The sequence below is a fragment of the Emiliania huxleyi genome, assembly GCF_000372725.1.
Source record: "Emiliania huxleyi CCMP1516 unplaced genomic scaffold EMIHUscaffold_362, whole genome shotgun sequence".
Classification (NCBI taxonomy): domain Eukaryota; phylum Haptophyta; order Isochrysidales; family Noelaerhabdaceae; genus Emiliania; species Emiliania huxleyi.
In genome coordinates this window covers 15,576-39,896 of record NW_005199256.1, presented here as the reverse complement: position 1 = coordinate 39,896, position 24,321 = coordinate 15,576, and the positions used below count along the sequence as shown (strand labels likewise).

Genomic DNA, 24,321 nt, shown 5'->3' with positions numbered 1-24,321 from the left:
TATCGACCTCTGGCGAGTCAGCCAGCCCCACTTTGAGGGCGCCATGAAGTACGCGATCGCCACCTCGCTGGCCTCTCCGCAGGCCCCCCCGACCGCGTCGAACTCATCGGCGCGGGCTCTCTCAGCTACGGGACCGGCCCCAGCTTCGGCTGAGGGCTGACAAGCTGCCGAGCCCAAATCACTGTGCGAGTGGTGATTTCTTGTTGGTTTTCTAAAATCTCTCTCACACCCGCCGGCGCCGCCCCCGCGCGCGCCCCATCCCGGGAAAAGTGTTGCAAGGGTGACGGTAGATGTGACGGATGCTCACGCACTGTGTGCTTTTCCGTGCGCCCCTCTCCCACCCCCACACAAAAGAAATGTTCCGATAAGTTTACGCGGCAATTTTGTAGAAACAAGAAATGAGCACAGCGTGACATATCATGCTGAAGCCGCAGCCCTCCTCCGTCAAACTCATCAGGGCCGACACCGAGTGCAAGTGCGTCCACTACGAGGCCAACAAGGACCCTACGCGGCGCTACGTTACCACGGTCTCCCGCGCTAACGTCAAGACTGTCATCGGCCGCTTTGAGTCGAAGGTGGAGGCAGCGTACTGCTACGCAACCTCGCCCGAGGGGCTGGAATATGCAAGCTCGCCAAGGCGGTGGCGCTGCGGGAGGAGCAGGACATGACGAGCGCCCAGGCCATAGCGACGGCCGCCGAGGAGAGGTTGGCTGCAGACGGGCGGCTCGGGCTTTGTGGGCGTCTTCCAAACGCCACAGGCCTGCAAGCTGCCTTTCATGGCACGGGTGTGGCGCGGCCGCAAGGACGTGAACCTCGGCTACTTCTGGTCGGCGGAGGCGGCCGCGCTCTGCTACGCCCGCTCGCCCGAGGGCCGGGCGGCGGCGGAGGCCAAGCGCGCCGAGGCGCAAGCGCTGCCGCCGATGACAGCTGCTGCTGCGCTGGAGGCGGCGGCGGAGGAGGGGCTGGAGCTGCTGATGTCCGACTCTGGCACGCGCTTCCTGGGCGTCTACCGCGCCTCTTGTTCGCGGCTGCCCTTCCGCGCCCGTCTGAGACGCGACGGACTCGAGATCCTCCTCGGCCGCTTCGCCACCGCAGAGGAGGCCGCCCTCTGCCGCGCGCGCGAGCTCGCGGCCCAGGCCGAGGACGCCTCCGCCGCCGCCGCGGACGAGCCAGTCGCGACCAGTGCACCGAAAGTAGACGGTGGGCGCGATGATCTCCTGTGGTGCGTGGTGTGCAGCACGATGTGACACAGCCGACGCGCTCGCAGAGAGTGGTCCTACAGTCCCCCCCACCGCAGTCATGCAAAATTCCAAAATTCCTCGCCACGTTTTCTCCGCCAACTAGGGCGCGCCGAGCCCGCTTACCGCCAAGCCGGCTCGCCTCCCCGCCCTGAGGCCGTCACCACACATCCACGCACATGCACACGCGCGTCCTCGTTCTTGCCGCGCTCGTCGCCACAACGACCGCAGCGCCGTCGGACACGTACACGGGAACAGTGGTCTCGTGCGATCGATGATCCCTCAACGCGCTCCCGAAGGTGAAGAGATTCGTCTGTATGTTTCTTCCCCGCCCTTGCGCCAAGAACTTCAAAGGGCGAAGGCCGGGCGCGGAGATGTTCAGCGGAGTCGAGTACAAGTGGATTTTTCACCACCAGCCCGAGCTCCAGATCTTTAAGAACGGTGGCAGCGCCCCGTTCAAGGTCGTGAAGCTGGCGCCGATGGACGAGGCGCAGCTGAACGAGCTCTGGTCTACTTATTTCCCGAAGGCGGCGCAGCGCCGACTCTCGGACGCGGACGCTCCTGTCCCGCTGCCAGATCGACAGGCTGGCGCATAGAGGCTGGCGGGACGGAGCAGGGAGATGGAGCCACATGGTGGACCCGACGCTGCGCCTGTGCGTATGATGCGGGCGTCCGCGAATCGTGCTAGCGATTGGACGTGTCGCGGAAGTTGCACAGGCGTGAGAGGTGCGGACGCGATGGATCACCGGGGTGGGATAGACGATATGTACTGTGGCGAGTGACATTGATGTCAGGCGCCGGCGGCTGTGATTGCGATTCATGCATCATGCTTCATGGGAGAGATTTTTGTTATTACCAACAAGAAATCACGACTATCACAGTGATTTGGGCTCGGCAGCTTGTCACTTGTCAGCCCTCAGCCGAGAGAGATGGGCTCTGGTAGGAGGCTCCACGCCACCTGACTCGCGTCGTGCCACCTGACTCTCGCCTGGAGAGGCCTCTTAGCCGAGGCACACGTGGCGATCGCCACGTGCGCCACCAGGGATTTCGGCCATTTTAGAGCCTTTTGCACAAAATGCAGGTGGCTTTAGCCACTTGCTCCATGAGCAAAACAGTGCAAAAAGCACCTGGAGCAGATGGCTTACGCCGCCTGTGGACATGGGCAAAATAGTGCAAAAAGCACCTGGAGCAGATGGCTTACGCCGCCTGTGGACATGGGCAAAACAGTGCAAAAAGCACCTGGAGCAGATGGCTTACGCCGCCTGTGGCCATGGGCAAAACAGTGCAAACAGCATCTGGAGTAGATTCCAAACGCCGCCTGTGACCATGTGAACGCTCGGGTGGCGCCAGGTGGCTTCGGCCCCCTCCAAGCCACCTGCCCCGCCCCCCTCGCCACACCTGGAGGGCTGGAGCACGTGCGCCACCTGGGCCTGGGCAGGTGGCAACAGGTGGCTTCGGCCCCTCCAAGCCACCTGCATGCCCCCCCTCGCCACACGAGGAGGGCTGGAGCACGTGCGCCACCTGGGCCTGGGCAGGTGGCTCCAGGTGGCTTCGGCCCCTCCAAGCCACCTGCCCCGCCCCCCTCGCCACACTTGTAGGGCTGGAGCACGTGCGCCACCTGGGCCCGATGGGTGGGCAGGTGGCGCCAGGTGGCTTCGGCCCCTCCAAGCCACCTGCATGCCCCCCCTCGCCACACCTGGAGGGCCGGAGCACGTGCGCCACCTGACGCAAGTTTGAATTCGGAAACGGAAAATCCGAGCCACGGAAGGGCTGGCCTGCCAAACGCGAGCCTTCCCGCTCCTCCCCGCGCTGCAAACTGGGACTGTGGGGTGTGTGAATGAGGGCCTGCGGCGGTCGTCGGCGGCTACAATCAATGTCCGGCGTCGACATAAGCCTGGGGCTTCAACCCGGCCCGCGCGGGCGTTTGGTGTGGCTGCAAATACCGCAGGAGCCGGTGGCTGCGCTGCTCACGCGCCGTTGCTGCCGACGCTGAGCAGTCTGACTCGCCAATGAGAAGACTGCCCAATAATACGCCATCTCTCGATCCCCGATAAACCAGGCCATGCAGAGCTTTGTTTGTCGGCCTCGTCGACGTCGTGTGCCGGCTGCGCGGTAGAGTTGCGAGAGTGGATTGTGGAGGCGCGGCGGGGGCGGCTCGTGGTGCTGAGGCGGTGTATAGTACATTCCTATTCAAAAGAACACGCACGATGAAATTCCCGAAGTGACGCCCAGGTGGCGCACGTGCTCCAGCCCTCCAGGTGTGGCGAGGGGGGGCATGCAGGTGGCTTGGAGGGGCCGAAGCCACCTGGAGCCACCTGCCCGGGCCCAGGTGGCGCACGTGCTCCAGCCCTCCAGGCAGGTGTGGCGAGGGGGGGCAGGTGGCTTGGAGGGGGGCGAAGCCACCTGGCGCCACCCGAGCGCTCACATGGCCACAGGCGGCGTTTGGAATCTACTCCAGGTGCTTTTTGCACTGTTTGCCCATGGCTACAGGCGGCGTAAGCCATCTGCTCCAGGTGCTTTTTGCACTGTTTTGCCCATGTCCACAGGCGGCGTAAGCCATCTGCTCCAGGTGCTTTTTGCACTGTTTTGTCCATGTCCACAGGCGGCGTAAGCCATCTGCTCCAGGTGTTTTTTGGACTGTTTTGCTCATGGAGCAAGTGGCTAAAGCCACCTGCATTTTGTGCAAAAAGCTGCAAAAAGGACTCGTGGAGGCACGTGGCGCTTTCCGCGTGTGTCTCGTGCAAAATCCGGCATTTTGTGGCTTTCAGGTGGCACGACGCGAGTCAGGTGGTGTGGAGCCTCCTACCAGAGCCCATCTATGTCAGCCGAAGTGCGAGAAGAGCTGGCTTCTTGTGATTTGTCCTTCCCATCACCTTTGTGGTCAATTTGTGCCCGGCGGCCCTCGCGTAGGTACGAGGTACGACTCGTACGTGGTACGAGTGTCCTCGAGACCGGTCGACGCGCTCGAGCGCGCGGGCGCCCCTCGTGCCTCGAGGCGGGCGCGCGGGGGGAGGGGCGGCGCCCGGCGGGGCGCGCGCGCGGCCCCGCCCGCTGTGGCCACTGTGCACTGACGCCCACTGTGGTCAGACTGTGCGCCTGTTACCCGCTTGCGCTTTGTAGTTTGTACCCCTCCGCACGGCTCGCACACGTCGTGATGCGTTGTGACTTGAGATATGTCACGCTGCGCGTCTCCTCGTTTTCTTTGAGTCACATACCGCTTTACGGTATTTCATCACACTAATTTGGTACGCGTACATTGCTCGGACACCGCGCACGCGGCGCACATGCCACGACGTGCGAGCCTGGCCGGTGACGTATCGCTGTGATTTCCGCGCCCCAGCGGGCCCGATACCGCACACCTGGGGTGCTCCCGCTACACCCCACTCATGGCAGAGGGCTGGACACTCTCATCCGCCTCGAGCCGCAGAGTGCCCGCCGCCTCGTCCTTCCAGCAGAGGGTGCACGCACGGAGCTCCGCGTTGCCAAAGCGCGCCGCGGTCGGCGCGTCGGCCGAGACTTTCGAGTGCTGGCTCAGCAGGTAGTGGAAGATACCGCCGTGGGCGACGACGGCAATCGTCGATTCCGGCCGCCGCGCGACCCACAGCAGAGCCTCGTAGCCCCTCTGCGCGCACGCGGCCTCCTCCTCGAGCTCCTCGGTCCAGCACTCGTCAGTCTCCGTCAAGAGATCAAAGCCAACGGCTGGAAAGCGACTGACTAGCTCATCCCGTGGCCGGCGTTTCGCGTTGAGCAGCCAGCCAGAGCGCTCGCAAAGGCAGTCGAGGCTGATAAAGCGGTCGCGCCCGGCCGCCGCTGCCTCGGGGAAGGCGAGGGCAGCCGTCTCGATGGCGCGAGAGAGACTCGACGCGACAATTAGCTCAATACCTAGCGATGCCGCGCCGCCGTCCACGCTATTGCAGGCAGCGGCTGCCTGTTGGCGGCCGAGAGGAGTCAGATCGGCGTCCAGGGCGTCGTCCTCCTTCATCGTGTGGAGGAACTCGTCAAAGGAGCAACCCGCGGCGCGGCGAGCCTCGGCACGCGGGTTGTGCAGCGCTTGTCCGTGGCGGAGAAGGAGCAGCCTCTTGCGCATCTCTCGGAGGAGCCGGAGCCAATGGCAGTTCACTGGAGCACTGGAGCACTGGATACCAGAGCTTGGCAACCTAAGGCCACACCGTTAGGGCGTGAATTAGTCGCGTAAGCCGGCTGGCGTCGGGGGGGCCTGAACAGGGGAGCTCCCTCTCTCCCCACCCCGAGGACCTCTGCCCAAGCTGAGGTGCCCAGCCCAGACTCAGGGACTGTAGAGTCACACCTAGCGAGGTGTGTATTCTTTTTGCTTGGGGCGGCCCTCATGACGCGGGGTAGGTAGGGTAGGTCTGGGCCCTCCCGTCGGGGTTTTCCCTCTCTTCACGCTGGAATTTTCACAGCAGAAAAAGAAATTTTCCGCGGAGATCCCAAGTGGACAAGTGAGGTGATCTGGTGCTTGTAGGGCTTGAGAGTGGCCTGCCATGTCACAGGAAGGACTATGGAGTTGCAGAAGAGTATCACCAGCCATCACTTTAGAGTTTAGTTGGTATAGTACCCCACCTTCACCGATCCGGTGATTTCTTTAGTTTCGTATAAGGTAGAGGTAGGTAGGTAGCTAGGTAGGGGCAGGGCAGGCCGGGCCGGCCAGGTTTTTGCAGAGACTTCATCATGAGGGCCGCCCCAACCCCCAAGCAAAAAGCAATACACACCTGATCTGGCGCCAGTTTCTGTGTGAACCCTCTTGTTTGTTATCAACACCTTATATCTGTGGAAAATCTTATGGCGTCCACGTGTGCAACATCTGCACGGCCGCCTCGCTCAGCCCGGCGCTCCCCACCGCCGCCTCCCACGCTTCGTCCTCGCAGCAGAACCAGCCGTTGATGGCGAGGCGTCGGTGCGCGCGCGGGGTGCCCGCCGCGACGGGCTGCACAAAGTGGTGGCTCGCGCCGTGGACCGGGAAGAGGAAGAGCGTGTTGAAGCTGGGTGCAAAGCGGCGGTGGGGGGAGCACCACACGAGGTCGCCTCCGCTCCGCTCGTCCCACTCGCCCGTCAGGTGCCACACAAAAGCGACCCGCCGCAGGTCGCCGAGGTCGCAGTGCGGCGTGGAGTAGTCGCCCTCGCGGTACCAAGATGCGCTCACCACCACTCGGCCTCGGCAGCCGAAGGCCGCCTCGAACCAGGTGAGGCCCTCCCTCTCGAACCAGCGGCACGCCGTGGCGTAGGCGGGGCACGCGGAGGCCAAGCGGGACGCATCCGAGCAGTAGATGTTGGAGTGCGCGTACTGGAAGCCCGGCTGCCTGCTCGCGTGGTGCGACCACGCCTCTTCCGGCAGCCCGCCGAGCGCCGTGTGCACGGAGCGCGCGCACGCATCGTCGAAAGCCTGCTCGAGGCGCAAGAGCTGCCCTGCCCTCAGCGCCTGCACAGTGGACGAGTTCGACAGCCACCCTGACGGGGTCAGCGCGGGGAGCGGCGCGCCGACCATCTCCGGCTTTGACTCCAGCCAAGTCGAGACCGCAGCGTCGTTGACAACGCGTCGCGCAAGCGTCTCCTCAACCGCTGCCGGATCGGAGCTCGCCCCTAGCACACTAACCACAACTGCATCGGGATTCGCAGCGACCAGCCGCTGGAAGGCTAGCTCGGCGGCATCAGCGTCTTGCTGCTCACTCGACCCGTGCTCACTCGTTCCATTGCCGACCACGACTGCCTGCGGGTTGGCAGCGACCAGGCGCTGGAAGGCTAGCTCGGCGGCATCAGCGTCTTGCTGCTCACTCGACCCGTGCTCACTCGTTCCATTGCCGACCACGACTGCCTGCGGGTTGGCAGCGACCAGGCGCTGGAAGGCTAGCTCGGCGGCGTCAGCCATGGCCGCGGCTCAACCTATTAAAGGTGAGGTGGCGGCGGGCGGTGCGCGAGACAGGCGCGCGACGACGAGTCTCGAGGTTTTGGAGCACAGGTACGGGCGAGAGCCCCGGAAAGAGCTACCTGTACCTGTAACACTACCCAACCAACGGGTCCCTCGAGAGGGGTAGCCCGCGCCCAAGCAAAAGATTTTACAACAAAAGAATTCCATGGATGGAGGTACAGCAAGGGAGGGAGGAAGAGATCAATCTATCTAACCATTTATTGTCAAGGGGTCTGAGGAAGGGTGTAGATTGGCCGCTTGTGTATATCTCGAGACCTCGCTCGATCGAGAGAAAGAAGGAAGGAAGGCCGCCCGCAGGGCCCAAGTCCGGAATTGGCTTTCTTTGGCGGGCAAGGGTATAGGAAGGGTATAGAAGATGTAGTCATGTAGATAGAGTGTAGAGCGCTGTGGAGTGTAGAGATGTGGATACATGTAGAGCGCTCTGGAGCGCTGGCTGGTGCGGAGCTCTGCTCTATCTATCTATCTACCAGCGAGCGGTCAGTTACGCTGTCGCCTGATGTAGAGCTGTGAAAGGAGAGACACCACGAGTGGGATAGAGCCACGAAGGTTGTCGAAAGCAACGACAATGAGGAGAATTCGCCGCGCATGACATCCGACCGGCGGGCGTCCCACGTCAAAGTACGTCAAAGCCGGAAGTTCTCTGTTCCGCAAACGCTTCGAACACCTCGGTCGTCCAGACTTCGGCTTGCGTGCTCTGACCAACGCGCGAACAGTCGCTTGCCCCATCGGCGTGTCGGAACAAGCGCTGGGTGCGCAATGCAGCAGGCAACCACGTCAGGACAGGATGATCCAGACTTGCAAAGGGCAGGCAACAGCGCATGTGCTCGGTGTATGGACGAGCCGAGATGGGCTCGCGGCAGCAGCAGTGGCAGCAGTAGCAGCAGCAGCAGCAGTGCCATCACCAGCGCTACCAGCGACGGCGGCGACGGCGGCGATCGCAACTCCGGAGCAAAGCCCGCCAATATGGGCACCGGTGCGCATCGATCTCACCTTTTGGCAATGGCGAGACACCCCGTCATCAACCAGGCGCTGAAGAAGCCAACTCCCAATCATGGCACGCAACAGGCTCAGGTCGCGGTGTCGCCGCCTTTGTGTTTGCCCATCCCTCACGCTGCACGAGTGGCCGCCGGCGGTGCAGGTTTGGACGGGGCGGTGCCCTCCACCACGTCGTCCTCCCGCAGAGCAGCTCACGACAACCCGCCCGCGGCAGCCTGGTCAGAACCGCCAAGGCTGGCTCTATTGCAGGCGGCGCCACTGGTACACAATGGGAGGCCAGTGGAGCAGTTGGATATGAAGGCAGAGCGCGACGCCGTCTTCTCAGCGCTGAAGAGCTCTGGGAAGCAGGCCCACGCGACGAGTGACTTCTGCACCACGAGGCGACTGCGCGACGTGCTCACGGCCGGCTGCCGTATACTTCATTGCTCTGGGCACGGCTTCTCGTACCTGGATCAGTCGGGCAGGCAGCAGTCTCGTCTTGCCTTCGAGGATGGCGAGGGCGGCACGCACGCCCTCGAGGTGAGCAACCTGCTCGCGCTCATCTGGGCGGGCGCCGAGGGGGACGAGCGGCCGCCGCTCGACCTCGCCTTCGTCTCCGCCTGCCATGGTGGCCCGTACGGGGAGGCGTTCGCGGCCGCCGGAGTGCCACACGTCGTGGCGGTGAGAAGACAGGAGCAGCTGCAGGACAAGGCGGCCTGCCTCTTCGCTGAGCAGTTCTACCACGCGCTCTTCATGGGGAGGAGCGTGAAGCAGGCCTTCACCATCGGCAAGCAGGCCGTCGCCAACCAGCCTCACATCGTGCGGCCGGGTGAGGAGGCGCACAAGTTCATGCTGCTGCCTGTCGATGGGGACCACTCCGAGGTGCTACTCCGCAACTTGCCACCGGGGCAGCTCAAGTGGGTGTCGCCGCCGCGCTGCGCTCACAACCTTCCCGCCTTTCGGCCGCTCCAATTCATCGGCCGGCAGGTCGAGTGGCAGCGCCTTGTCGCCGCCGCGTGCGGCAGCCAGAAGCGGCTACTCCACCTGATTGGCGAGGCTGGCACGGGGAAGACCTCCCTTACCCTCGCCGCGGCGCACTACGTGCTCGAGCGTGGCACCTTCGCCGGCGGCATCCTCTACGTTTCTGCCGCCGGTGCCACCTCTATCGCAGCGCTGAGCCGCCTCATCGTGGCGGCTGTGGCCGAGGCTAATCGCGGCAGTGGGCGAGCGGGCGAGGAGGACGAGCCGACTGGATCGAGCAATGACGAGCTGCCCTTTGCGCTGCTGCGGCACCGTGGGGCGTGTCTGCTGATCATTGACGAGTGGACGATGCCTTGCGACAGCACGGTGCTGTCGAGCGCGCTGTGGGTGCGCGCCCTCGGAAGCCTGCTAGAGCGCGCGCCCGACCTGCGGGTGCTGCTCTCGGGCACCCACTCCCTCGCTCTCCCCGGTGTCGCGCGGCTCGAGCTCGGGCTGATGGCAATGCCCGACGGGGACGTGGCGCGGCTCTTCAAGGTGCGGCCCGACGCAGTCGCACACGTCCACGCGCCTCTCTGCTAGCGGACCAGCCCATCCCCCTACGCCTGCACTCCACGCCGCCCGCCCGCCTGCCCGCATTGCAGGAGCTATCTCCGCGCGCGATCACACGATCTGAGCTCGGGTGCGACGAGCCCGCGGCGCTCAAGGCGGAGATCGTCTCCTTGCTGCGGCGTCTCGGCCGGACCGGCTCACCGCTGGAGCGCTTTACGGTGCTCCATGACGCGGGTGCCACAGATGGCTCCCTGCCGCTCCGTGTGCAGTGGGCGGTACAAGATGCTGAAGCTGCGGCGGCTCTCCGCTCCGAGCTCTCCTCGGAAAAGTCGCTCCTTCACTTCGAGCAGCCGCCGCCAGAGACCTCCGACCGGCACCTCGTGTGGGGCTACCTCTCCCTCACGAAGGTGCTCGCGAAGCACCCCGTCATCGCCGCATTGCGTGGAAGCCCCAAGGCCACCGCGCTTGCTGTCGGCTTGCTAGCGCCGTCCTTGGGCAGTGGCCGCTCTCTTGCAGATCTGGCGGGTCTGCTCTCCGCCCTGGTGATCGACGACCCCGCGGGCCTTATCGACGAGTTGGGGCGGGTATCGTCCCGCGAGCAGTTTGACCGGCCACGTACGCCGGCTGAGGCAGAACGTAGGGATGGGCGTATCTCCCTCGGACCCATCGTACGTAGTACTGGTTGTACGTGAGTATCGTCTGGGGGCTAGTACCTCTCGCCCTCTTTGTTGTACATGTATGTTGACTAGGTGTGCACGCACGAGAGTGGCTGTGCGTGTGAGTGGAGTGCGGCGGTGTGGTGGCGTGTGTGGTGCGATGTGCAGTAGCTTCGGTGTGGTGCCAGTGTATGGCTCCTGCCGGAGGGAGCGATTGAGCTGAGCGACGCTGTCTGTGATTGTGGGCGTGGTGAGGGCGGCGGCGCGCGTGCTCCTGTCAACTTGTCGCGTGTGCTTCTCGGGGCGCGTGAGTTGTGTGGCGTGAGAGTGTCGGCGGCGGAACTGTGTGTGCGCGGGGGGGCATGGTATGCCATATATCGCGAAATTTATTTTAGCGCGTCTCGTTTGGCTCTCGGACCTTCGGCGCGGCGGCTCTCTCTCAGAAGCAGCCGACGAAGAGCTTCGAACACATGTCGTTGTCGGTGGCCTCCATCTCTCTCGCGCCGCGGAACTACGCCCAAGAGGAGCGGCAGCGAAAAAAGCGGCTCTTCATACGCGTGCCTGATCCCGACGAGTCAGCGCCGGCGCCGCCGCCGTGCCACATCCAGCTGCTGCTCGACTCGCGCGCAGCGACGCCGCAGTCAGCATCGTCACCGCTGGATGGCCTGAGGGCTCCGGGAGCTGGCCGCGGACTGGAGGGGCGCCTCCGCGATACCATTCGACCCCAGCTGGCGGCAGTCGCGCGCGCAGGCCCCGACGTCGACACGGCAGAGGACCGGACAGAGGACGAGATCTTCACGGTGCTTCTCGCCCGCGACCAGGAGGAGGCCTTCGGTCCGCGGCCGTCAACGATTACGGTCCCGCTGCTGCCACCGAGAAGATGTGGGCTGGGCAACTGGGACGAAGACAGCCTGGCGGCCCTGCTTGCCGGCTGCCACTCTGCGCCGGCCCGAGACGAGCAGCAAGTGCGGCTCGTCGAAGCGACGCGCGCTCGTCTCTTTCGGCCGAGCTGGCACCTGCGCGCGCCGGCACAGCCGGCCGAGAGAGCCTCGTGCCTCGGCGTGCGTCTCTCGGCTGAAGCCTCGGCTCACGCGTTCACCGCCCGCGAGGCCGCGGCGGCCTTCAAGCGGCTGTGCACGCCACTCGCCGAGTGGCTGCCGCCGCCAAAAAAAGGGCACGCCACCGAGCCTGGGCTTGTCTCGCTCGACTCCCTGCTCGGCGGCTTGCGAGAGCACGAGCCCGCCTGCAGCCCCATGGCCACACCGGAGCAGCGCCGTGCACCACTCGCGTCGCTGGCATCGGCACGCCAGCGGTCAGATCGACTTCGAAAGCTCACGGCGATGGACCCCTTGGCCCTTGGCGTCGACCAGCCAGCAGCACGCCGCCTCTGGCTTGGCGACACAATGCGCGATGATCTCACGCCAGCGCCCAGCGGCATCCCCACTCTTGAAGAGCCGCTCCTGCCGTACCACCTTGAGGCCCGGCCGCGGCCGGAGCATTTGGTTTCCCTCGAATCGCTGCTCGCCGGCCAGCCGCCACAGCTGCTCCTGACGGCGCAGGGCGAGACTGCGACTGGTATTGCGCGCGAGCAGCTCTCCGCCCAGATGGCCCGGCTGATTGCTTCTGTCATGCGCGGTATGGGCCCGCGCTTGGGCTTGTTTATAGCCCCGAGCGAGGAAGCCCTGGCTACGAGTGAGGGCCGAGGCTTGCCGCCGTCGGTCCAAGCGGCGGTGGCTGGGCGAGACAGAGACTCGGACAGCCTCGCCACGCTGCTACTCCCGACCCGTCCTACGACCCCTCACGCGCAGCTGGGCCGACAGGGACGAAGTGCGCCGTCCGTCTCTGCGATGCTCGGCGCTCGCACCGAGGAGGTCAACTCCATCCGTCAGCAGCTGCTGCGACCGACGCTGCCGCACGGCACGCCGCGGCGCCGCCGCGTGCACAGCAAGGCAGCCGTTTGGCAGGCCGGCGCTGCAGCGAGCGGCCGACTGCCTCCGGTCCCGTCCGAGGCGAGGATCCTGCGGCAGAGCCGCGATGCCGCACAGTCGCTCAGCCGCAAGCGAAGCGCCCCCGACCCCAGCCCTCTGTGGCGCTCACCTGCTCGGCCGCGCTTGCTCGATGTCGGCGAAGAAGAGCAGATGGGCGACACGGCTGAGGGCTTGCACCGCGAGCCGGCCGGCACTGTCGCGCAGGAGACACCGTCCTCGCCTTGGCCTCGCCGCCGCCAGCACCCGCCATCTCCGCGTACAACGCATTGCCCCACGCGCGCCGAGGTTCGCCCTCCTGCTGAGGTTCGACGCCTCGGCCTCGTCGCGGCCAACCCCACGCCCACAGTGCTCGCGCCCGCGCTCGACCGGGAGTGGCAGGCTCTTGAGCTGGACGAGTCGCTGGCTGACAGCGTGAGTGCCTACTTCGCCGCCAAGCGCGGTGGGCCCGCGGCAGGGCGGACCGAGGCGGCGTCCGCGCGGCCAGGCTCGGCCGCGATGGCGCGAGCTGGGGAAGAGGCTCTGGTCGTCAAGCTCGAGAAGGCGGCGAAGCGAGGCGGGGTGCTCGCGGTGCTCCCCGAGAGCGTGTCGCATGCGCTGCCCATGCTCGCTGCGGCGCTGCTGCACGCGCTCGTGCCGCACGAGCACGCGTCGGCGCTCTGGCTCCTCCCGTACGGCAACGTCGCAGAGGCGCGCCAATTCTGGCTGCATCTCGGGAGCTCGATCGAGGTGCGCGAGCTCTCGGAGCCGCCGGGCACGGGCAGGGAGCCGCCGCTCGAGCGCGGCGAGGTTGGCCTTCTCGCGCTCGAGTCGATCGCTGCTGTGCCCGCCAGCGGTGCGCCGGCGCCTTGCGCGGCACCCCTCGTGGTGGCCACGCTCTCCCCGCCCGACCTGCCGACCTGCGGCGCCATCGGCCGCTTTCTCAGCGCGGCGTCGGGCCCGCAGCTTGTGGCGTTGGTGTGCGGTCTGCCCGATGACGACGCGCAATCGCTCCTGCCCATGTGCAAGGCGCTGGGCGCGACTCACCTGCACCTTCGCTCGGGCGAGGACGCCGACGTCATCGAGCTCGCGAGGCAGCGCCGCGTCCACTCGTTTGGCGTGCCAAGGGCGCTCGCGCTCGTCGGCGAGGAGCTGTGCGAGCTGGCCGAGAACCTCCTGCACCAGGCACAGCGGCGGATGGAGGGCCTCGCAGGCGTGGCGCTCTGCGCCTCAGCTCTGCGTCAGGCGATCGACCGATTCCCACGCGGCGGAGACTCCAAGGCCTTCAAGAGTCTGCTGGCGTGCCTCTGCGCGCGGCAGGCGTCGGAATCCATCGGACACGCCGACGCGGCCGGCTTCCGATCGCTCCTCGACGGCTGGGCAAAGTCGCTCAAGCACCAGTCTGCATGCCGGCCGCACCCCGCCCTTGCGAGCCTGGTCGAGGGCAAGGAGGCCGTCGCCTCGGCGATCGCCCGCGTGGACGAGTCGATGCGCCGGGCGGTGCGCGCAGCGCTCGGATCGGCCATCGACGAGGGCTTTGGCTCAGCACGCAGCGGCGGTGTGGCGGGCGAGCCCCTGCTCCGTCAGGCGGACGGGCAGCACCACGGTGCGGCTGCGAGGCACGGCGTCATCGGCTTTGCAAGCCAGCGGCTGCTGCCGGCCGTGCGGTCCGAGTGCGAGCAGGCGCTGCGTCGCGGCAGTGACGCCGAGGCGGGACTGAGCGTGCAGGTGGTGGCGGTGGACGAGGGGATGGAGCCACAGCACGTGCTCAACTTGATCCAGAGGTCGCGCCAGATGGCCGGCGGCGGGGGCACCGGCGCTGCGCTGCTGCTGCTGCTGCCTCACGACAAGCTGCTGCAATTCGATGTCTTTCCGTGGGCCGAGTTTCGACTCTACATCGAGGCGAACGAGGAGAACGTGCCGCCGCTCCACCTGCGAGCTCAGCTGCTGCAGCCGCTGCTCTCGGTGCACGTCTTGCGGCCATACGAAGCCCCCGACGCCCCGGGCGACGAGGGGGCTGTGGGCGGCGAGCCGTCAGACGGCGTTGCTCCACCAGAGACGGAGCTACCCGGCGGCAAGGACGGGCCCGCGGCGAGCGAGGCGCTGCGAGAGGCGGCTCGCCTGCTCCGTCGCTCGCACGGTGGGAGGTACGACGACAGCATCAACTTGGAGGCGGTGCACGCTCGCAAGCAAGGGTCCGCCGCGCGCAGTGATGGCAGCGGCAGTCGGCGCAGCGACACGCACCCGTCTGGCGCGGGCGCAATCCCGTGGCCTGTGATGATCGGCGAGGCGCTTCTCGAGGCGCCGCGGCTGCACCGGCTGCTGCGGCGCAAGGGCCTGCAGCTCATCGAGACCTCCTCTCCCCTCCCGCACCTCTTCCTCGACCCATCCTCCGGCCTGCTGGCCTGCGACGCGCCCGCCCTGCTCCGGCCGGAGGAGCTGGCGAAGGCGGTCTCGCTCTGCGAATCCCGCGGCGCGCGCACCTGCCATGGGATCTCAGCGGTCGCCGCACGCCCCTTGACCCCGCACGTCTCATTCGGCGATCATAGGTCTGAGCAACTTGTGGGTCCTCGTCTTGGTTGCCGACGACCCGGCCTCTGCCAACGAGGCGCACGTCTGGCCACAGCTCGGGCGGCTGCTCGCAGAGACCAGCGCGTGCTCGCTCAAGCTGAGCGTTCGCGTCACTCCCTGGGCCCAAGCGTGGCGCGCCCTCCAGCGCATCCTGCTCGCGCACCGCCCCGCCGCCTCCGAGTGGCCTTGGGGCGATGACGCCGCCGCCGAAGAGACGGAGCACGAGCGGCTGCTGCAGAGCTGCGGCCTGTCGGCGTGGGCGGCGCGCAAGGTGGTGCGGCAGCACACGCTCCGATCCTTCCTCGCGCTCTCGCCGCAGACGCGCGCCGACTACTTCAAGTGGCTGCCAGAGGCGCAGCGGCAGCAGCTGGCCGCCTTCGAGGACGGGGGCGGCCGCCGTCACGGGCCCGGGGTCGGCGCCCCGGCTCCGTGGCCGTCCTCTGCGCCGCCTCCGTCAGCTCGTGGCCCTCACCCGGTCCACGCGCACGTGCCGCGCGCGGAGCCTCCCCACCCTCCCTCGTGCGACACGCTCCACCCCCCACTCGCCAGCGGAGTGGTGCACGCGCACGCGCCGCCGCACGGGCGCGGGGATGCTCAAGACGAGTCGCAAGCGCTGCGCCGCCGGCGCCTCGGCTTCACGGGCCAAGCAGACTCAAGCGGGCAGACGCACCTTTGCTGGAATGCCGCCGCGGACAGCAGTGCCCCCGTGCAGCAGGCTCGGCCAGCGGCAGCGCGAGGCCACCGCGCCTCTCGGCCGCCACAAGCGGGTGGTGCCCACAAGAAGCGCCGGTGGGGCGACCGCTGAGAGGCTCCGCAGCGCTGCTGCCCGACGTGAGGTGTGAGCGCTTTGCCACTGGGCAAAGACGTTGTGCCACACATGCATGAAGTTGAGAGAATCCGAGACGCGTGAGACAGCTGCGAGGGGACGCGCGCGCATGTTCCGCCTGTGCTGTTGTGCTGTGTCGCGGGTTGCTCGCGGCACGCCAGGGGCGGCGGCGGCGGGAGGGGGAGGGGGGCAAGCGGTATGCCAGCTAGCACGGCCGTGTCAGAGGCCACAGAGCGCAGTGCGCAGCTCTGTTCGTGGTCGATTCGCGAGTGCCGACTGCTCTGGGTCCGAGAGAGAGAGACGAGAGCCGAAGAGAGGAGAGAGAGTGGCGGTATGTCTCCGGTGTGTCGCGGTCAAACAGCGCCGACCGTCGTCGGGGAGAGTTGAGCGCGACGGAAGCGGCTCAAGAGTGGAAAAGGGGAAGCGTGGAAGAGGGGAAAGCGAGAGCGAGTGCCTTCTCGATAATACGCGTGTGCATAATCCATAAAAGAGTCGACCTCACACACTCACACAAAAACACCGCACCTTAGCGCGACTCGCGCCCGAAGGGCACTCATCTCCGGAAGAGGTCGAAGACGTTCTTTGTCCATTCGCCCGCCCGCGGCGCCGCCTCGCGGAGCGCCTCGGACGGCTCGCGCGCCGAGAAGAGCTGACGCAGCTCGGACCAGTCGCGCAGCGCGCTGAAGAGCTCCTTGTGGCGGATGCCTCGCGGCTCGTGCGGCACCACATCGAGGACGTACGCCGCCCACCCCTGCGGCAGAGGGGCGACGCGTGCGTGGGGCCTGCGCCGCCACGAGCAGCCCCGCCCCACCCCTCGTTCCGGCGCGCGCCTGCGTGTACGCGTCGTCCCAGCCGAGCCGCGCGCGCTGCAGCTGCAGGGCGGCGCGCAGCTCGTCGTGCGACAGGAAGCCGTCGCCTGGGCCACGGCAGAGCGCGGGCGGGGTGCGGGAGGGGCTGGGCGAGGCCGTGCGGGGCGAGTGCGTGGCGCCGTCGCGGTCGTACAGCGCCCACAGGAAGCGAAACTGCTCCTCGAGCGTCTCGGCGTCCTACGGAGGGACACCAGCTGCCTGCTACACCAGCTGCCTGCTGGGGACCAGGGCCGGGGAGGTGGCCAAGGGCGGGCGAGGCGAGGCGGCCTCGAAGTTGCGGAAGACGAGCCACTCCTGCGGAGGCGGAGGCGGAGGCGGGTGGAGGTGGCCGTACGGTGGCGGCGGCGCGGAAGGCGTGGCGGAGCGCAGAGGCAGAGGGGCGTGGTGCGGGGCGGCGGCCGGCGGCCGGCTCCTCAAAGTTGAGCCCTCCTGCGCCGCCCTCGCCGTCGCTGTCGTCGACGAGGTCGTTCGCCGCGGCGTCGAGCAGCACCAGCGACCAGGTCGCCTGCTGCACCTCGGGAGCGACGTGCCGCAGCACGGTCGCCTTGGCGCGGCCTGCAGGACATGTGTTTGGCAAGTCACAAGCCACCGTCCATGCCCTCTGCGGCAGGCCGGCAGCAGTGGCGCGGCCGAGTCGCAGCGTGTACTCGCCTGCCGCCGCCTGTGGGGCGCGGGGCGGCGCGGGGCGTCGGGTCCGTGAGGCAGACCTCTCCGCGCGGCAGCGCCTCCCTCGCCTCGACAAACTCGCGCCACAGCTCCTCCACCTGCGCCGGCGGGAGGTGCCACCGGCTCGCGAGGTCCTCGAGCGTGCGGCGCGGGGTCGGCATCTCGTCGCCGGCGCCGCGGGCGACGCCCGCGATGCAGCACTGCAGCAGCGCCGGGCCAGAGCGCTTCTGCCACGGCGACGCGTGCCGGAGCCGCCGCCGGTGCAGCGCCTGCACGTGCGCCCGCTGCGCCTGCATGGCATGGTAGACGCTGCGGCTCTGGTACGCCGCCGTCTCGTCCGTCAGATCGAGGTTGTGAAGCGTGCCCTGGTTGATCCGCTGCGCCTCGTCGGCGAGTGCGCGGGCCAGCACCTCTGCCGCCAGCTGGAAGCGGCCGCGCATCTCGAGCTCGCGCGCCGACTCGTGGGCGAGGCGCACCGAGATGGACGCGTCCGACGGGAGCTCCTCCTCGGGCGGAGGTGGAGGAGGAGGCGGCGGAGGCGCCTCGTCCTCGTCCTGCAGGCGCGCGTACGGCGGCATATGTTGCCGGCCGGCGAGGCGTGGTTCGCCGGTGTTAGAAAGAAAAGATTTTACATAACGTGGGGAGCTTGTGCGTCTTGGAGCCGGGGTTGTGTTTTTCAGTAATATTTTCTTGTCAATAAGGTCTGTGAAGTGTCGCTTGCAGCAAGCGCATCTGCCCCATATGTCTCCTCGCCTCTCTCTGCTGGTGCTCGCCACCGCGCCGCTGCTGGCGTCGGCTCACCTGAACGTGCTGGCCAACCCGCTCACCCTACCGCGCCAGTCCATGCGCGCTAGCCCGTCGCTCGCGCTCGTCGTCGGCGACAGCGCCGCGGGCGAGCTTCTCGTTGACGGCGGCCTCAACTTCCTGAGCCTGTACGGCGGCATCATCACGTTCCGCATCCTGCTCTCGTGGGTGCCGCAGGCGCAGGGCGTCTCGCTCCTCCGTCCCATCTTCACCATCTCGGACGTGTACCTCAACCTCTTCCGCGGCGTCATTCCTGCGATCGGAGGGCTCGACATCTCGCCGATCGCCGCCTTCTTTGTGCTCAACCTGCTCACCAACTCAGTCGCGTCGCTGGGCGCGCCGATGTCCGCGGCGCAGCGGCCGAGGCGCGACGTCGACTCGCGCCTGAGGAACGCGCTGCTGCGCGCCCGCGGCTTGCCCGCATCCGCCTGAGGGATGCAAGCTGCGGCGCAACCTCGCGCCGTGATAGGGCCCGCAGGGCAGGCTCCGCTGCGTACCTCGCGCGCAGAGTCCGGTCATGATGTAAGGCATGCGGTGGTGTACACGTGTCCTTGTCTCCGTTTGCCGTGAGACAACATGACAAGCGGCACACACATACACGACTAGAATCTACACAGAGGGCGCGCCACTGCTCTGGCCTGCTCGGTCTCCCGGACCGGCCGGCGGCGGGGGGATCTCTTCCTCTCGCTCTCGCTCCCCGGCCCGCCCCGCGCGCGAGTCCGGGGTGGCCCACCGGTGGCGAGCCCGACACGTGATTCACGTTACCGCTCCCCCATCCCTCTCAAAACTAATTAGCCTCAGAGGTCCATCAGCGCATCGCCATCGGCACTCCGGCCGCCCGCAGGCCGGCCTCGCCCTCTTGGCGCGCCGCGTCTCGCTTGGCCGCCGCCCGCGCTCCAGCATAGAGCCCCAGCAGCACGAGCCCGGCGGCGGGCGCGAATACGGACGGGACTAGGGCTCCCAAGACGACCCCCGCGCTGCTGCGTGGAGCCGCCGCCCAGAGTGCCGACTCCCCTGCCGGCGGAGGGCATCCCTCGTGCTCCGCCTCGGAAACGATGGCGCTCAGCTCGGCCTCGCCGTACCCGAGCTTCTTCAGCCCCTTCATTAGCACGGCTATGTTCTTGAAGTTTTGCCCGTCGTCGCCGTAGGCGCCGCCCACCTGACTGATGGAGAAGGCCTCCAGAATCGTGCCCTTTCCCAAGCTCATCACCAGCAGGTTGACGGTGTCGTTGTAGGTGTGCTTCTCGGTCTCGTGCCACGCCTGGCCGAGGAAGTGGACCTCGCGCCCGCCGCTGCGCGAGATGTGGTACGGACGCAGGTCCGCAAATCCGTGCGGATTGGCGTGCGTGGGCATCAGGCGAAACCGGCCATCTGGCCCGCCCTCCGACAGAGAGGTGTTCAGCGCTGCAGCAATCGTTGTGGTGACGACCTTGTCCAAGTGGATGGAAAGCTTGCAGCAAGCATTGCCGCAGGTCCCGTGGTCCGCACGGTCGCAGTCGGGCGGGTCGCAGGCGAGCAACGAGGATAGGAGGCTGAGCATTCAGGCGGCCTGCTTCCGAGGCGTTTCTCCGCTCTCGGCCAAGGTCAGCTGTGTTGCTTGTGATAGACCGCCAGAAAAACGGTGTGTCGGATGAGAGGGGTCAGGCTGCCCGTCGAGACCTCGAGAGCTCTCCGACACCTCACAGCTCCCAAACGACATCGATCTCGGACCTGCCGCTTTGCAGGCGCCCTCAGGGTGCACCGACGCCCGCCTCCTCCTCTCCTCAGGTCCGAGATCGATGTCGTTTGGGAGCTGTGCCGCGCGCTCCTGTCGCCTCCGCGAGCGCCTCCTCGACCCGCCGCGGGGCCCGGGCAACGGCCTCGAGCCGCGCTGGCGATGCTCGGCCTGCCTTCTGGCACCCTATCGCACGCACTCCCGCCAGCCGCGCGCTCCCGCGCCGTCGTGCGAGCTTCTGGCGTCATCCGTGCGAGATGCGGCGTCGCGTAGCGGCCACACGCGGATCAGCTCGGTCACCTCGAGCGCGCTCGCTGCCTGCGCGCCAGGCAGCGCTCCTCTCTCGTCGTCGCGGCGACGAGTCGGGACGACGCCGTCGCTCGAGGCGCGTGGCCGGCGGCGCTCCTCTAGGCGGCGCTCCCTCGAGGCGCCGGGCCGACGTGACTGGGGCAGCTGCGGCGCACGACGGTGCCCAATGGCCGCCTCCGCCGTCCCCGGCTCGGCCTGTGGATCAGGGCAGCGGTCTCTCAGCTGTGCCGTCTCTGAACAGACACACTTGAGGACACGCGCGCGCGACGCTCACAGCTGCGTGTGCCGAGACAGCGGTGGTCAGTCTAAAATGTGTCTTGGTCAGTCTGACGGGCCAAAATATTTGAGGAAACACATTTTGCTGTCCTCACGCACTCACGGCCCGCGCATTGCGGCTCCGCCGAGACCTTGTTGGCAAAGTTTGATCGCACGCGCTCGTTCCCACCATCCCAGATCCCACTAAATCGTTGGGCCAGGTACCAATGTTGTCGAATTTATTTCAAAATCTGCAGGCGCGGAGCGCCTGCGAAAATTTTGAAGAAATTTGCAGTCGGGCCTGATTTTCATCAAGATCTTTCAAATTTGCGGTGTGGAGTTGGGGTTGGGGGTGGGTTAGGTTAGGGTTATTATAGGGTTAGAGGGTTAGGGTTAGGGTTAGGGTTAGGGTTAGGGTTAGTCTTGTTGTGTCTGTATATGCCAGCGTTGCAGGGTTCTGCGCTGGGATCTGGCCCCACAGCGCCGACGACTAAGACTCAGCCCCGCACGCTGACCCAGGGTTAGGGTTAGGGTTAGGGTTAGGGTTAGTCTTCTTGTGTTTGTATGCCAGCGTTGCAGAGTTCTGCGCTGGGATCTGGCCCCAGCGGCGACGAGCAAGACTCAGCACCGCACGCTGACCCCACCAAATGCCGCCTCAGGGCGCCAGGCCGCCAGCCACCTCTTACACGCGGCCGGCGCCCTCTCGCGGCAAAAGGGTGTAGGGTCGAGCGAGCGGGCAGAGTCGCAATGTCTGCGCACCCGCGTGCCGATGGGCGGCACACGCAATCACGAGAGGCCCTGTCACGCCGCCAGTAGCGTTCCGCACTCCCCAGCCACGCCACCAATTGCCGCCTCAGGGCGCCAGCCACCTCTTACACGCGGCCGGCGCCCTCTCGCGGCAAAAGGGTCGAGCGAGCGGGCAGAGTCGCGATGTCCCTGCGCACCTGGGTGTTCGCCGCCTATATGCTCTATCCTGTGCCAAGACGGACACGTTTTGACAATCAAAATCTACCTCAATATTTGCGGCCGCCCCTCGAAATTTGCTGATCAAAATTTGCGGTGGCCCGGATCGAAACCTGTACTTTGGCCAACTAAATCGTCACGGCCCCGTAACACCCCCTCCGCGCGCGCGTCAAAGGCTTCCCAGGGCCGGTCTATGACATGAACCGATAGACACAAGCAAAAACACCGCACCTCTAAGCTTCTCGGGCACCCCGAGGCCAATACGGCGCCCCGGCGGGCCCCGGCGGAGGTCCGGCGCGGCGCTCCAAATCCGCACTCTTCGCGAGCTTCTACGGGAGTTCACGCGGCCTCTCCGCCTCGTGAGGCACACCCCACACCCACCACGAGTCCTGGGGCCGTGGGCGGACCTTTGGCCGCGGCGTCCGGAGCTTTGGTCGTCGAACATCGGCCGCCAACTAAAGGCCATCGAGCGAACGTGTCCGGAAAGGCTCTCTGATGGGTCCGGCAGCGGTCCCATGGACCCAGAATCTCGCCCCTGCTGAGCATTCACGGCTCGGCCCCCGCCCCTGGTCACCCAGACGTGCCCTTGGACAGCCGTAGGGGCTCGGATGACGACGTTGGCGCCCGCGACGACGCCCTCCCCGACGACGTCGCGTCTCACTGGCAGACACTACTCCTGAGCCCTGGCTGTCAGGCTGTCAGGTGCTGTCAGGTGATCTGTCAGGCTGTCGGGCAGCTGTCAGGCGCTGTCAGGTGCCTCTGTCAGACCAGCTGTCGGGTGCTGTCAGTGCTGTCAGGTGCTGTCGGGTGCGTGTCTGACATCAGAGGGGATCTGTAGCTGTCAGGTGCTGTCGGAGCTGTCGGGTGTTGCTGTCAGACGCTGTCGGAGCTGTCAGAGCTGTCAGGCTGCTGCTGCTGTCAGACGTTGGGCTGTTGCTGTCAGGTGCTGTCAGGTGGTGCTGTCGGGTGCTGTCAGGCTCTGACACACACCAGCCACACTTATGACACTATCAAGAGGAGACCAGCAGGACTCTACTACACATACATACTCTAGCCTCTACTCTGCCTCCGGTCCCACCATCTTTTTCATGGTGGACGTCACCATCTTCTTGTCTGCCGCACTGAGAGAATAGCAGAGAGGCAGGGTGGAGTGCTTCTTCAGGTACACCTTGCTGATGATCTGGTAGTTGCTGGTCCAGCGGAAGGCCTCCCCATCGTTGTCGCTCGTCAGCTTGTAGTACTTGCACGCTCTGTTCTGGTAGCGCGGGCCGTCTGGGGAGGTCCCGTCACCCTTCACCTCACGGTACCACCGGAGGATAAAGAGGCCCTTGGGGTCGTTGATGAAGACCCCGTTGCTGCGCTGACTCATGGAGAGCTGGCGCAGGTACTCTGCGCTGGAGCTGCCAGTGGCGCGGCGCGCGTCTACTGTGCCGTCGGCGACGGCCACCTGCTCAATGTTGCCGATGGCAAAGACCTTGGAGCTGTCCTCCATGGTGAAGAGCACCGCAACTGCGAAGAGAAAGAGAAGAGGGAGAGATGAGGATGCACGTCTTATGTGTGTGTGTGACAGGCGGGCAAGGGCGTGGTCACCGTCATCATCATCCATGTAGAAGTCGAGCTCCTCATCCACATCCTCGCCCCGCTGCTGATGGGACTTGATGAGCCGCTTGACGTGGAAGCGGAGCTTGCGATCCTTTGACTCCTCCTGGATGGAGACGTTGAAATCTGCCAGCAGCTTACCCTCAATGGGGCACAAGAAAGAGGCTCTACGGGGTCTGTGTACGGTCTGTGCTGCTGTCGGGCTGTCAGGCTGTCAGCGCTGCTGTCAGGCCACTGTGTGCTGTCGGGCTGTCAGGCAGCTGTCAGGCTGTCACGTTAGGGCCTGACAGCGACGGAACCCCTCGCTTGCCAGACTCTGCTGTCCGGCTGTCAGATACGTGCTGTCAGGCTGTCAGAGAAAGTGCTGTCAACGCTGTCAGGCTGTCGGGCACTGTCAGGCGCTGTCCGGGGTTTGCTGTCAGGCTGTCAGACCAGGGCTCAGCACTACTCGCGTACTCGGGCGCGGCGGCGCGGATAATCACATGGTTTGGGACTCTGAGCGATGGCAGAGGCCTTTATTTGCAAACGAGGACGCCCCGCGAGGCCCCGTCGGCCGGGAGTGGTGAGTGGGACCATAAACAAGCACTATATCCCGTGCCGCGACCAGCCCACTCACAGCCCAAACCGCTGCCAAACCGGCCCTGATCACGCCGGCCGGGAGGCTGCCGGGGCGCCCAAACAGTCCCTCACGAACGCCACACGGGCCACCACGGCCCGTCCGGCGGCCCGAGTGCCGCCCCACACCCGCCCGACGCCCTCGGCCAGCCAGCGCCCACTCTGAGAGGCTTCACCGCCGCCAGCGCGCCGAGCGCGCCGCCCTCTCCTCGCGCCACACGGGCCCCTGGCCGCACGCCCGAGAGGCGGCCCATAATTTGAGTCGAGACGCGCCGCCGGCCAGCCAGCAGCTCGCCCGCCACCCGCAGAGTGCCGCCGCCGCCCCCAGCCCGCACTGGAGAGGCTCTCCCGGCCGCTAGCCGCTGTCGCGTCGCCCGGCGGCTGCGCTGGCAGCGTGGCGGTGAGGGCGGTGGGGGAGATGGCGGCGGCGGGCTGGGCGGTGGCGGTGAGGGAGCTGGCGGCGACGGGGGCGGGGGTGACGGTGGCGGCGGGCTCGGTGGCGGCGGCGAGGGCGGCGGCGGCGAGGGCGGCGGCGGTTAGGGCGGAGGGGGAGAGGGCGGGGGAGGGCTCGGCGGTGGCGGAGACGGGGGTGGTGGCGAGGGCGGCGGAGGCGAGGGCGGGGGCGGGCTCGGAGGCGGTGGTGACGGGGGTGGCGGCGAGGGCGGCGGTGGCGAGGGAGGCGGCGGCGATGGCGGGGGCGGGCTTGGGGGCGGAGGGCTGGGCGGTGGTGGTGATGGTGGCGGAGGGCTGGGCGGCGGCGGGGATGGTGGCGGAGGCGACGGCGGCGGCGGCGACGGCGGAGGCGGGCTTGGCGGGGGCGGGG

At 66.6% G+C, this 24,321-nt stretch overlaps 6 protein-coding genes across 6 annotated transcripts; 2 read left to right on the top strand and 4 right to left on the bottom strand.

Annotated features, from left to right (window-relative positions):
- Positions 1 to 4,611: 4,611 nt before the first annotated feature.
- EMIHUDRAFT_242514 (hypothetical protein) lies at positions 4,612 to 5,325 on the bottom strand (the record flags this gene model as incomplete). Its single annotated transcript, XM_005772205.1, has 1 exon — positions 4,612 to 5,325. The coding sequence occupies one exon, from the start codon at positions 5,323 to 5,325 to the stop codon at positions 4,612 to 4,614; it is 714 nt and encodes a 237-aa protein (XP_005772262.1).
- Positions 5,326 to 6,036: 711 nt separating this feature from the next.
- On the bottom strand, positions 6,037 to 7,122 carry EMIHUDRAFT_242513 (hypothetical protein; the record flags this gene model as incomplete). The annotated part of the gene is made up of 1 exon (XM_005772204.1): positions 6,037 to 7,122. The coding sequence occupies one exon, from the start codon at positions 7,120 to 7,122 to the stop codon at positions 6,037 to 6,039; it is 1,086 nt and encodes a 361-aa protein (XP_005772261.1).
- Positions 7,123 to 8,181: 1,059 nt separating this feature from the next.
- On the top strand, positions 8,182 to 10,468 carry EMIHUDRAFT_242512 (hypothetical protein; the record flags this gene model as incomplete). The annotated part of the gene is made up of 4 exons (XM_005772203.1): positions 8,182 to 8,253; positions 8,428 to 9,672; positions 9,780 to 10,302; positions 10,437 to 10,468. The coding sequence occupies 4 exons, from the start codon at positions 8,182 to 8,184 to the stop codon at positions 10,466 to 10,468; spliced, it is 1,872 nt and encodes a 623-aa protein (XP_005772260.1).
- Positions 10,469 to 10,813: 345 nt separating this feature from the next.
- On the top strand, positions 10,814 to 15,683 carry EMIHUDRAFT_242511 (hypothetical protein; the record flags this gene model as incomplete). Its single annotated transcript, XM_005772202.1, has 4 exons — positions 10,814 to 12,526; positions 12,635 to 14,809; positions 14,916 to 15,217; positions 15,428 to 15,683. The coding sequence occupies 4 exons, from the start codon at positions 10,814 to 10,816 to the stop codon at positions 15,681 to 15,683; spliced, it is 4,446 nt and encodes a 1,481-aa protein (XP_005772259.1).
- A 481-nt stretch (positions 15,684 to 16,164) lies between these two features.
- EMIHUDRAFT_458660 (hypothetical protein) lies at positions 16,165 to 17,818 on the bottom strand (the record flags this gene model as incomplete). Its single annotated transcript, XM_005772201.1, has 3 exons — positions 16,165 to 16,455; positions 17,034 to 17,174; positions 17,281 to 17,818. Coding segments are annotated over 3 exons (877 nt in total), but the record flags the coding sequence as incomplete, so codon positions are not given.
- Positions 17,819 to 17,990: 172 nt separating this feature from the next.
- On the bottom strand, positions 17,991 to 19,614 carry EMIHUDRAFT_444808 (hypothetical protein). The gene has a single exon (XM_005772200.1). It carries the CDS (start codon positions 19,581 to 19,583, stop codon positions 18,852 to 18,854), a length of 732 nt encoding a protein of 243 aa, XP_005772257.1. The 5' UTR covers positions 19,584 to 19,614; the 3' UTR covers positions 17,991 to 18,851.
- Positions 19,615 to 24,321: the final 4,707 nt, after the last annotated feature.